This window comes from Somniosus microcephalus, chromosome 24 (genome assembly GCF_052327205.1).
Source record: "Somniosus microcephalus isolate GS21.2 chromosome 24, FLI_Smic_1.0, whole genome shotgun sequence".
NCBI classification, from domain to species: Eukaryota; Metazoa; Chordata; class Chondrichthyes; order Squaliformes; family Somniosidae; genus Somniosus; species Somniosus microcephalus.
The window spans coordinates 29990986-30003679 of record NC_141010.1 but is presented as its reverse complement, the minus strand read 5'-3'; the positions used below and the strand labels follow the sequence as shown (position 1 = coordinate 30003679).

At 46.7% G+C, this 12694-nt stretch overlaps 1 protein-coding gene across 1 annotated transcript in view; it reads right to left on the bottom strand.

Annotated features, from left to right (window-relative positions):
• Positions 1-6134, bottom strand: part of dusp3a (dual specificity phosphatase 3a) — a 40680-nt gene extending 34546 nt beyond the window's left edge. The window contains exon 1 of the mRNA XM_085966384.1: positions 5686-6134. Within this exon, the coding sequence (XP_085822510.1) occupies positions 5686-5807 (122 nt within the window). The 5' untranslated portion in view covers positions 5808-6134. The remainder of the gene's footprint in view (positions 1-5685) is intronic.
• Positions 6135-12694: the final 6560 nt, after the last annotated feature.

Here is a 12694-nt window from a genome sequence, read left to right as displayed (position 1 = left end):
ATCCAGCCAATTACCGCCCCATCAGTCTACTCTCAAACATCAGCAAAGTGATGGAAGGTGTCGTCGACAGTGCTACATAGAAGATAGGAGGAGTAGGCCATTCGGCCCTTCGAGCCTGCTCCGCCATTCAATGAGATCATGGCTGATCATCCAAATTCAGTACCCTGTCCCTGCCTTCTCCCCATATCCCTTGATCCCTTTCGCCTTAAGAAATATATCCAACTCCTTCTTGAATATATTTAATGAACTGGCCTCCACCGCCCTCTGTGGCAGAGAATTCCACAGGTTCACCACTCTCTGGGTGAAGAAATTCCTCCTCATTTCAGTCCTAAATGGCTTACCCCTTATCCTTAGACTATGACCCCTGGTTCTGGACTCCCCGGCCATCATAAACATCCTTCCTGCATCTAGTCTGTCCAGGCCTGACAGAATTTTATAGGTTTCGATGAGATCCCCTCTCAGTCTTCTGAACTCCAGTGAGTATAAGCCCAATTGACACAATCTCTCCTCATACGTCATTCCTGCCATCCCAGGTATCAGCCTGGTGAATCTTCGCTGTACTTCCATGGCAAGAACGTCCTTCCTCAGGTAAGGCGACCAAAACTGCACACAATACTCAAGGTGCGGTCTCACGAAGGCCCTGTACAGCTGTAGCAAAACATCCTTGTTCCTGTACTCAAATCCTCTTGCTACGAAGGCCAACATACCATTTGCCTTCTTAACCACCTGCTGCACCTGCATGTTTACCTTCAGCGACTGGTGCACAAGAACACCCAGGTCTCTTTGCACTTCTCCTTCTCCCAATCCATTGCCATTCAAATAATAATCTGCCTTCCTGTTTTTGCCACCAAAGTGGATAACCTCACATTTATCCACATTATAGTGCATTTGCCATGTTTCTGCCCAATCACCCAATCTGTCCAAATCGTACTGGAGTTTCTCGACATCCTCCTCACAGCTTACCCTCCCACCCAGCTTTGTGTCGTCTGCAAAATTTAGAGATATTACATCCAATTCCCTCGTCCAGATCATTCATATATATTGTGAACAGCTGGGGTCCTAGGACCGATCCTTGCGGTACCCCACTAGTCACTGCCTGCCACTCGGAAAACGATCCGTTTATTCCAACTCTCTGCCTTCTGTCCGCCAACCAGTTCTCTCTCCAAGTCAATACCTTGCCCCCAATCCCATGTGCCTTAATTTTGCACGCTAATCTCTTATGTGGGACCTTATCGAAAGCCTTCTGAAAGTCCAAATACACCACATCCACTGGTTCTCCCTTATCTATTTTACCAGTTACATCCTCAAAAAATTCCAGTAGTCAAGCATGATTTACCTTTTGTAAATCCATGTTGACTTTGTCCGATCCTGTCACTGCTTACCAAGTGCTCTGCTATTACATCTTTTATAATGGACTCTAGCATTTTCCCCACTACCGATGTCAGGCTTACCGGTCTATAATTCCCCGCTTTTTCTCTACCACCTTTTTTGAATAGTGGGGTAACATTAGCTACCCTCCAATCCATGGGTACTGTTCCAGAGTCTATCGAGTTCTGGAAGATGACCAGCAATGCATCTACTATTTCTAGGGCCACTTCCTTAAGTACCCTGGGATGTAGATTATCAGGCCCTGGGGATTTATCGGCCTTCAGTCCCATCAATTATCCTAACACCATTTCCCTACAAATACTGATTTCTTTCAGTTCCACCCTTTCATCAGGCCCTATGTTCCCCGGCATCTCTGGGAGGTTATTTGTGTCCTCCTTTGTGAAGACAGAACCAAAGTATGAATTTAGTTGGTCTGCCATTTCTTTGTTTCCCATTATAAATTCCCCTGATTCTGACTGCAAGGGACCTACGCTTGACTTCACCAATCTTTTTCTCTTCACATATCTATAAAAGCTTTTACAGTCAGTTTTTATGTTCCCTGCTATCTTACTCTCATATTCTATTTTCCCTTTCTTAATTAATCCCTTTGTCCTCCTTTGTTGAATCCTAAACTGCTCCCAATCCTCAGGATTATTGCTTTTTCTGGCCAATTTATATGTCGTCTCCTTGGATCTTATGCTATCCCTAATTTCCCTTGTTAGCCACGGTTGAGTCACCTTTTTTGTTTTATTTTTATGCCAAACTGGGATGAACAAATTCTGTAGCTCATCCATTCGGAACAAATTCTGTAGCTCATCCATTCGGTCTTTGAATGTTTGCCATTGCCTATCCACCGTCACCCCTTTGAGTGCCATTCCCCAATCAATCCTACCCAACTCGCTCCTCAGACCATCGTAGTTTCCTTTATTTAAATTGAGGACCCTAGTCTCCGAGTCAACTACTTCATTCTCCATCTTAATGAAGAATTCGATCATATTATGATCGCTCATGCAGCACTTACTCACCAATATCCTGCTCACCGATGCTCAGTTTGGGTTCCAAGACCACTTGGCTCCAGACCTCATTACAGCCTTGGTCCAACCGGAGAGGAATTCCAGAGGTGAGGTGAGAGTGACTGCCCTTGACATCAAGGCAGCATTTGACTGAGTGTGGCATGAAGGAGCCCTAGTAAAACTGAAGTCAATGCGAATCTGGGGGGAAAACTCTCCACTGGCTGGAATCATACCTAGCACAAAGGAAGATAGTTTTGGTTGTTGGAGGTCAATCATCTCAGCCCCAGGACATCACTGCAGGAGTTCCTCAGGGCAGTGTCCTTGGCCCAACCATCTTCAGCTGCTTCATCAATGACCTTCCCTCCATCAGAAGGTCAGAAGTGGGGATATTCACTGATGATTGCAGAGTGTTCAGTTCCATTCACAACTCCTCAATAAATGAATCAGTCCATGCCCGCATGCAACAAGACCTGGGCGATATTCAGGCTTGGGCTGATAAGTGGCAAGTAACATTCGTTTCACACAAGTGCCAGGCAATGACCATCTCCAACAAGCGAGAGTCTAACCACCTCCCTTGACATTCAATGGCATTACCATTGCCGAATCCCCCACCAACAACATCCTGGGGGTCACCATTGACCAGAAATTTAACTGGACCAGCCACCTCAATACTGTGGCAACAAGAGCAGGTCAGAGGCTGGGTATTCTGCGGTGAGTGTCTCACCTCCTGACTCCCCAAAGCCTTTCCACCATCTACAAGGCACAAGCCAGGAGTGTAATGGAATACTCTCCACTTGGCTGGATGAGTGCAGCTCCAACAACACTCAAGAAGCTCGACACCATCCAGGACAAAGCAGCCCGCTTGACTGGCACCCCATCCACCACCTTAAACATTCACTCCCTCCACCATGGCACACCGTGGCTGCAGTGTGTACCATCTACAAGATGCACTGCAGCAACTCGCCAAGGATTCTTCAGCAGCACCTCCCAAAGCCGCGACCTCTTCCACCTAGAAGGACAAGGGCAGCAGGCACATGGGAACACAATCACCTGCAAGTTCCCCTCCAAGTTACGCACCATCCTGACTTGGAAATATATCGCCGATCCTTCATTGTAGATTTCAAGGAACTTTGGAAGATAGGAATGTCCATTCACCCCCTTGAGCCTGTTTCACTATTCAATTAGATCATGGCTGATCTATACCTCAACTCCATTTATCCACCTTTGTTCTGTATTCTTTGATACCCTTATCGAATAAAAATCTATCAATCGCAGGTCTTGAAAATTTCAATTGACCCAGCATCCACAGCCTTTTGGGAGAGTGTTCCAGATTTCCAGTATCCGGAGTGGAAAAACTGCTTCCTGATTTCACTCCTAAATGTCCTAGCTCTAATAATATTCTGCCCCCTTGTTCTGGATTCCCCCACCAGAGGAAATAGTTTCTCTGTCTCTATCCTAACAAATCCCGTTATCATTTTAAATATCTCAATTAGATCACCCTTTAACCATCTAATCTCAAGGGAATACAAATGAAGTTTATTCAACCTGCCCTCCTAATTTAACCCTTTAAGACCTTGTACAATAGGGTTTTAATTTGAAATTCTCCTTGGTCCTTGCTGGAATTTTATTGGTCCATATATCTTAACTACATTACATCACCAAAATTACCAGCACCTTCTGCTATAACAAATTACTGTATTTTAAATTACCACATTAATAAAAGTGACAAATTCATAACAGGCAGAAAAAAATACTTCCAAAGGATCTACATTACAAACATAGGATATTGAACTCTCTTGGAAAATGTAGGTTGATTTAACACTGAGTTTAGAATCTGTGTTTACTAGCTATAATCTGACACCATTCGATGGACACTACACTTACTTAATCAGTCCTGCCTAAGAGACTAACAACCACTGCTTACACAATCACTTAACAGGTCTAGAACTGACTTACTGAATTCCTTTTTTTGAAATGGTTTAAAAACAATTATTACAAAAAAGGCTATGTATGGACTCTACAATCCAAGGCCATGGTGCATATTCTTGGGTTTGCCCTGTGTGTTTTTTTTTGACACGCCATCCTCAGGCAAATAGTGGGCACCCGACTGCTAGGTCCCCACCAATTCTGTCCCAAGGTCAACCAAGGATGGCTCTCTCTCTCTCTCTCCAACTGCCTGGCCTCTGTGCGTGGCACTGTCCCATAGTGCACAGCTGGGAGCAGGAGCTCAGCACATGGAAGGCTGCAAGTGCAACACATTGTGCCAGTCCTGTGGTGCTGTCACATTAGGAGACAATTTCACAAGTCAATATAACCCCTTCACTGCACCTGCAAGAATTGCATTAAAGTACAGCCTCTGGTGGCTGCACAGTATATCTGTTAAATTAAACAAAAGTGTTGTTCCAATTTTCTCCTCACTTCGTCTAAAGCTGATACATGCTCACCAAAGTGGCCATTCTTCATGTGTAAATGAGTAGGCTATTCGACTGTAATGGGTATCACGACTGAGTTCAATCCTATCTTTACTCGACATACACACTTGTATATTTTCTAGAAGGGTCACTGGCCAGTAATCAGGAGTGGGATGCCCCCACCCAGGAGGCCAACTATAGCACTAAGGTCAGTCAGCCCAGCACTGCCCAGGGATTGAACCTGGGACCTCAACTTAGATTTTCATCACTTACTCGATAAGGGCCTGACTAAGTTAGTAAAGACCATTCTACACTAGACAATATGTGCTTTATTGCACATAAGTTTTCATTGCCTAGATACTTCAATGTGGCAATCGGACCTTTACATTAGGCCCCAGTTGGACTGTGAAGTCATTTTTCCACCTGCTGTAGGCAGAGCTCGGCGCAAAACTCCAGCATTACAACCTGGCGACTGCTCCTGGGTCGCAACAGGGCAGGCTGCAACCTAAAACCCTTCTGTACAATTCGCTTGAGTGAACACATTCCGGGCAACCCGTATCACAGAGATAAACAGAAACTTAAAAATCCTGGCAGTAAGGTCATTTGTACCTGAAAAAATCAACACCCTGTTTTAAAAGAATGGTAAAAAAAATTTAAATATATGAATTAATTGTTGGGATGGACATAATCTACTAAAATCTGACAGGTATGTTTTACAGCACAGAAGATTAAAAAAAAATACTCAAGCATGATTAGAGATTCAGTAGCTCACTGTCAGGTTAGCTGAAGCTGCAATCGATTTGCTAATCAGGAAACTAAAACAGGCGATCCGGCAGCCTGTGGCTGCGATGTCTTAAGTAAGCAGCAAGCTGTAAATTAAAAAAAAAACTTACGCATTGCCCACATAGATCCTGGAGTAAACTTCATTGCAGTGCTGGGATGGGAGGCTGTAAAAGCCGCTGTCGTTTGCTAGGAGCTCGTTGAGTTCTTCCACCATCAGCCGGTGCTCTGACATGTCCGTGGCTGCGGCTGGACGCAGTGGCAATGGCAGAGGGGGCAGCGCTGCTCTTGACTGTGTGTGTGTGTTTTTTTTTGTAAATTTGCTTTTAAATGTTGCTTCTGCTCGCTGCCGGTGGTTCAAGTTCCCGCATCTCCTGCTGCTCGAATTGAGACGGAAGGAAGAAGACCCTGAAGGCAATCCTTTTTTTTGGAGAGGCGATCAGCTGTTGCCAGACACAGCAACAACGCCCTTCCTCCGGCAGACGGCAGTCACCCTGACACACACACACATACCAATCGCCGGCAATGTATCTGTTCCAAGGGGAAAACTGCAACACCCGGGTCCCACCGCCGGGCGTTCTCCTCCACACCCACACCCACCTCCCCACATTGAACCTCGCTGCTCACTCTCTACCCCTGCAAAAATGTAACAAACTTTGTTGTGTAGGCACGAGGATTAACACTGAAGGAGGAGGGAGGGGGCTGTCATGTCGATGGGCAGACGGATGATGTCAGTGTCCTCTTTTCATTTTGGGTGATTAAACAAATTGTCTGCAAATTAATAAAACTTTAAAGGAACCTTAACAAATTGAATTAAAATTTCATTGGCCAGGGGTGATGATGCACTCCAGTCCCCGCGGCGCCCACCGGTCGCGGAAGGCCTCGAGCGTGCCGGCGGGCACCGCGTGCTCCATCTCCAGGGCCACCCGGGCGCAAACATGGCCGCAGAAGAGAGGCAGGCAATCGGGCAAAACGACCCCCTCGACCGCCCGCTGCCTGGACCGGTTAATGGCCTCTTTGGCTGGGCCCAGGAGCAGTCGTACGAGAAGGTCCTCCGACCTGCCCGCTCCCCTCCGCACCGGGTGACCAAAGATCAGGAGCGTGGGACTGAAGTGCAGCCAAAAATCGAGGAGCAGCCCCTTCAAATAATGAAAGAGGGGCTGCTGTTAAATCCGTGTATCTTGATGTATGGTGTCCTTCAATAAATAGACAGAGACTGCAGATAACAAACAACAGGTGTTTACTGGATGAGGGTTACTCTAAAAACGAACAGTACAGATCCCTACTCAGGGTTTATATACAGGTGTGGTCACTGCCGGTACTACAGTATACAGGAGCTGTAAAAGGTAGTTCTCCCCTTAACGGTACATACACTACAATTCCTCCCCTTTTAGATTAACAGTACCATAACATTCATTTAACAATTAACACTTTTAACATGCAACATTAACTGCAAATAGTCCATTTATAAATTCAGTCTTTGGGGCAGCTTCCTGATCCTTTCTGGATAGCGCCTTTCCTGAATGTCTTGCTCTTGGTGCGGAGGCGATTCTGGCCCCCTGTCGTCAGTTGGTTCATCAGCTTCCGATGCTACTGTTTCTGGGGTAGATGCCACCTGTATGTCGGGTTCATCACCAGGTACGCGAGACCTGGGGTTGACTCGTTCCTGTGACTCTAGGATCTGGTCGACATGGCATCTCACAATGTTCTCCCCAACATCCACTGTGTACATTAATGGCCCCTGCCATGTGCATATCGTTCCTGGTTGCCATTTCTCTGTTCGGTAGTCGCGGGCCAAGACTGGTTGCCCTACATTGAAGCTCCTTGTCGGCTTCTCATTGATGTGCTGGAATTGCTTATTCTCAACATCTCTTCGTACATTTGGTCTGAGCAAATCTAGGCGAGATCTCAACCTTCGGTTAAAGAACATCATGGCCGGGGTCTGGTTGGTGACTGCATGTGTCGCATTTCTGTAGGCTAACAGGAAATTGTCCACCTTATGCTGCAGTGGAACGTTGTCATCGCACATGGCCCTTACTGCTTTTTTAAAGGTTTGTACGAACCTCTCAGCCAATCCATTTGTGGCTGGATGATACGGGGCAGATGTGTAATGCCTTACCCCATTCCTTTTCAGTGGCAGGCGTGATAGCCCATCAGCGTTTCCATGCTGCTTCGTGCCCTTATACTCGATTTCATATTGGTTCGCCCCTAGAAAAAGGGACCATCTTTGTAGCCATTACGCAGTCATCACCGGAACGCCCTTCTTTGGATTAAAGATGGAGACAAGTGGTTGGTGTTGTGTATGTCCCTTTAAGGGAATAACTGGTCTCAGACTGCAGTACCGACAGTGACCACCCCTGTATAAAAGGCCCTAGCACGCTTCTGTAGTTTCAGTTTCCAGATTGTCTCCATTCAGTAAAGACTTGTTAAACCAACTCCTGCATTCTGTGTCTCCATTAACACACGGATTTAATACTGGCGACGAGTAAGAAACAAACTTACCTGCAACTTGGCAGCACCTCAGACGACGTTATTGAAGGTCGAAGCCAGAAGAAAGAAAAAAAATATAATCCAAAGAAACTCGAGAAACGGGTGTCGACTGTGGGCAACCGCCCTCCAAATCATCGGATTGAAAACTTGCAGGAGAGACTGCCAAGAGCCAGGCTTGGTTCCCCAGTCTGTGGTTTCCCAGCTAATCGGGCTGGTGGCAGGTAGTGCACTGATCCTTCCTGGGCTGCGGCAGGCTAGAGCTCGATCGGGTGGCTCTGCAACAGGGCCGGGCAGCGAGTCGGGAAGCAAAGAGAGCGAGAGAGGGTGGAGCACACAGGGCGCGGCCGGTGCTTCGCAGCCGGGCAGCGTTCGGACCTAAGAAGAGGGAGGGAAGTGTCCCAGAGGGTCCGCTCCAGGACGGGAACGGTTAAAAATAAAAATCCCGCGGAGAGCGGCGTTGACAGCAGCGGCGGGAAAGCGCGGGAGGCGCCATCTTAACTTGGCGGGGAAGAAGGAAAAGCGTGGGAGGCGCCATTTTGATCCATCGGGGACGAAGGAAAAGCGTGGGAGACACCATCTTAGATTTTCAAGATGCCAAAGACTGGCGATATCACTGCCTTCGATAATGCAATAGAAGACTGGACCACGTATGTGGAAAGAGTCGAGGTATATTGCGAGGCAAACGAAATAGCCGAGGAGAAAAAGGCATTGGTATTGCTAAATTTAATGGGCGCAAGAACGTACGGCCTATTGCGGGACCTGATTACTCCAGCCAAACCGAAGGCGAAGAGTTTTAACGAAATTGTTGCTATCCTACAGGAACACCTAAATCCTACACCGCTGCTGATAGCAGAAAGATTTAAATTCCACAGGAGAAATCAGCATAAAAATGAGAGCAATGCTGATTACCTTAAGGAACTATGCAAGCTATCAAAGCACTGCCAGTTCGGAGCAGGACTGGCAGATACCTTACGGGACAAATTTGTCTGTGGACTCCTGAGTGAAGGAACCCAGAAGAGGTTACTCTCAGAGAAAGAGCTGACGCTAGATAAGGCTTTCAGCGTGGCAGTATCGTACGAAGCAGCAGCAAGGGGAGCTGCGGAAATACAACAAAAGCCACAGGAATACGGCACCCACGAAATGACACGGGGATTTGCAAAATGTTATCGCTGCGGCAGAACAAACCATGACCAGAAGGACTGCTGGTCCAAGGACAAAATATGCAGGCAATGCGGAAAGATGGGACACATTGCATGAGTTTGCAGGTCTGAGAAGAAGACCAACGACAATAAAAAGGCTACTAAGGAACCGTACAGGAAAGTACAAAAGATGATGGACAGTAGCTCCGAAGACCAGATGAGCGATAGTGAATCCGGGAACAAGAGACTAAGCTGTCTCAAACTTCACAACGTAATCGCAAAAGAGGATCACCGAACCATTTGGGCCACCCTCACGATAGCAGGGTCCCAAGTCAAAATGGAATTGGATACAGGATCAGCTCTAACCGTCATGAATCGATGAGACTACGAGCGGCTATTCTCACACATACCCCTGAGAGAGACATCCATTGTCTTGAGGACGTATACGGGGCAAAAAGTATACCCCAGAGGAAAAATAAGTGTGCCTGTCGAATACAACGGCAAGAAAATACGGAAATTGTATCTCTACATTCTGCAAGATGGTGGACCACCGTTATTGGGACGTGAATGGATCAGAAAGATAAATTTAGACTGGCACTCCATTCAGGCACTGACAGTGGCTGGTAAAAAGGATGACGACATCACTCCTGGACGATTGTCAACAATCTTAGCTGACGCCAAAGAGGTATTTCAACAAGAACTGGGCACTCTTAAAGGCGTAACCGCCTCGATAAAAATAGAGGAGAATGCAATTCCCAAGTTTTTCAAAGCAAGACCGGTACCATATGCAATTCGCCCAGCCGTTGAGGCAGAGCTGGAGAATCTGGAGAATGCAGGCGTGTTATCTAAGGTAGACTGGAGCGAGTGGGCGACATCCATCATTCCTGTCATGAAGAAAACGTTAAACAATAAGGCTGAGGAGCCAAGGAAGGTTCGCATCTGTGGGGACTTCAAGGTGACAGTGAACCCAGTCTTTCACACAGTACAATATCCTCTTCCAAGGATAGAAGATATCTTCGCCTCACTATCTGGAGGGAAGCGTTTTACAAAAATTGACCTAGCACAAGCATATTTGCAGATGGAGGTTGAAGAATCCTCTAGGAAGTATCTCACGATAAACACTCACAAAGGTCTTTACCAGTATAATCGACTGGTATTCAGAGTAGCATCAGCTCCGGCGATATGGCAAAGAGCGATGGAACAAGTCCTGCAAGGGATTCCGAGGACTCAGTGTTACTTGGACGACATCCTAGTGACAGGTGAAGATGACAGTGAACACCTTGCCAACCTAGAGCAGGTGCTCACTAGACTACGTGAACATGGGCTACGAGCCAATCGCCCCAAGTGCGAGTTTTTTAAGAAACAGATATCGTATTGTGGCCACGTGATTGATGAAGAGGGGTTGCATAAGTCCCCTGACAAAATTGAAGCTGTAGTTAAGGCTACAGCGCCTGAAAATGTGTCGCAACTGAGGTCATTCCTCGGATTGGTGAATTACTACCATAAGTTTTTGCCGAATTTGTCCACAATTCTGCATCCACTGAACGCCCTACTACGAATGGGAGTAGCATGGAAATGGAGCAATGAATGTAAGCGGGCCTTTCAGAAGAGTAAGGGCCTAATCACTTCAAGAGAAGTATTGGCTCACTACAACCCATCACTACCGATAAGACTGGCGTGTGATGCGTCTCCCTACGGCATTGGGGCGGTACTGTCACATAAATTCCTTGATGGTTCTGAGAGGCCGATAGCTTTTGCGTCATGCTCGTTAACTTCAGCCGAGCGTAACTACGCCCAGATTGACAGAGAGGCCCTCAGCCTGGTGTGGGGGGTGAAGAAGTTCAATCACTACCTGCACGGTTAGAAATTTACTCTACTAACTGATCATCAACCTCTCGTCTCCATTTTCAACCCTCAGAAGGGCGTACAGATAATGACGGCGCAACGGCTACAGAGGTGGTCCCTTTTCCTTCGGGGCACACCAATATGACATCGAGTACAAAGGAACTAAACAGCATGGGAATGCTGATGGATTGTCGCGCCTACCGTTGCCGATGGTGGAAGAAGAACTGGCAGTGGATCCAGTGGAGTTATTCCACTCGACTATTGTCGAATGTCTCCCTGTGACGAATGCAAACATAGAAAAGAAAACACGAAATGACCCGACACTCTCCTGGGTCTATGATTTAACGGTGAAGGGATGGCCAGCACATGGCGAACCACTGCTGCCAGCATTCTCGCCAAGAAGAGAACAGCTGTCAGTGTGCAGAAGAACCTTGATGTGTGGATCCAGAGTAGTAATTCCACCCAAATTGAAGGATAGAGTGCTCAATGAGCTTCATGAGGGTCATCTGGGAGGGGTAAAAATGAAGAACTTAGCCAGAGCGTTTGTGTGGTGGCCGGGAATCGATAGAGAAATCGAAGAGATGACCAAGAGCTGTACAGGATGCCAGAAGGTCCAAAACGCCCCACCACAAGCCCCTCTACATCCATGGGAGTGGCCCTCATCTCCATGGCAAAGGGTGCACATTGATTTTGCTGGTCCCTTTATGGACTCGATGTTTTTAATTGCAGTGGATGCACATTCAAAGTGGCCAGAGGTAATAAAAATGTCCTCAACCACCACAGAAAAAACTATCACAGTCTTACGAACCATATTCACCAGGAATGGGCTGCCTGAACAGATTTGCTCTGACAATGGACCACAATTTGTGTCTGAAGAGTTCCGGAGGTTCTTAAAGAACAATGGTGTTAAGCATTACACATCCGCCCCATATCATCCAGCCACTAATGGGTTGGCCGAGAGATTTGTTCAAACATTCAAGAAGGCTATCAAGGCAATGTGTAATGAAGATATACCCCTACAACACAAGGTGGATAACTTCTTGTTTGCCTACCGGAATGCGACACATGCGGTTACCAACCAAACTCCAGCCATGATGTTCTTCAATCGAAGACTATGATGCCGCTTGGATTTGGTTAAGCCAAACGTCAGAAGAGGTGTGGAGAACAGGCAGTTTCAGAATATGAATGAAAGGCCGACCAGGAGTTTTAAGATAGGTCAACCAGTTTTGGCCCGGGACTACCGCACAGAGAAATGGCAGCCAGGAACGATCTGTACACGGCAAGGACCTCTAATGTATACCGTGGACGTTGGAGAGAGCATTGTAAGACGCCATGCTGACCAGATTCTAGAGTCACTGGAAAACCTCAACTCCACACCACGATCTGATACACCTGGCGATGAAACCGAAGTACCAATTGCATCTACCGCAGAATCGGTGATATTGGAAGCAGACGAACCAAACAACGACATTGATCCCGACTCAACCTTGCCAGAAGAACCTGATATCCCAAAGAGGCGTTATCCTGACAGAATCAGGAAGCCTCCTCAAAGACTGAACTTATAATTGCTTAACTTCAACTAATGTATCTAGCAACCGTAATTGTAATTGTAATTAGTTATTATTTAGTTGTTAAATGAATGTTATGT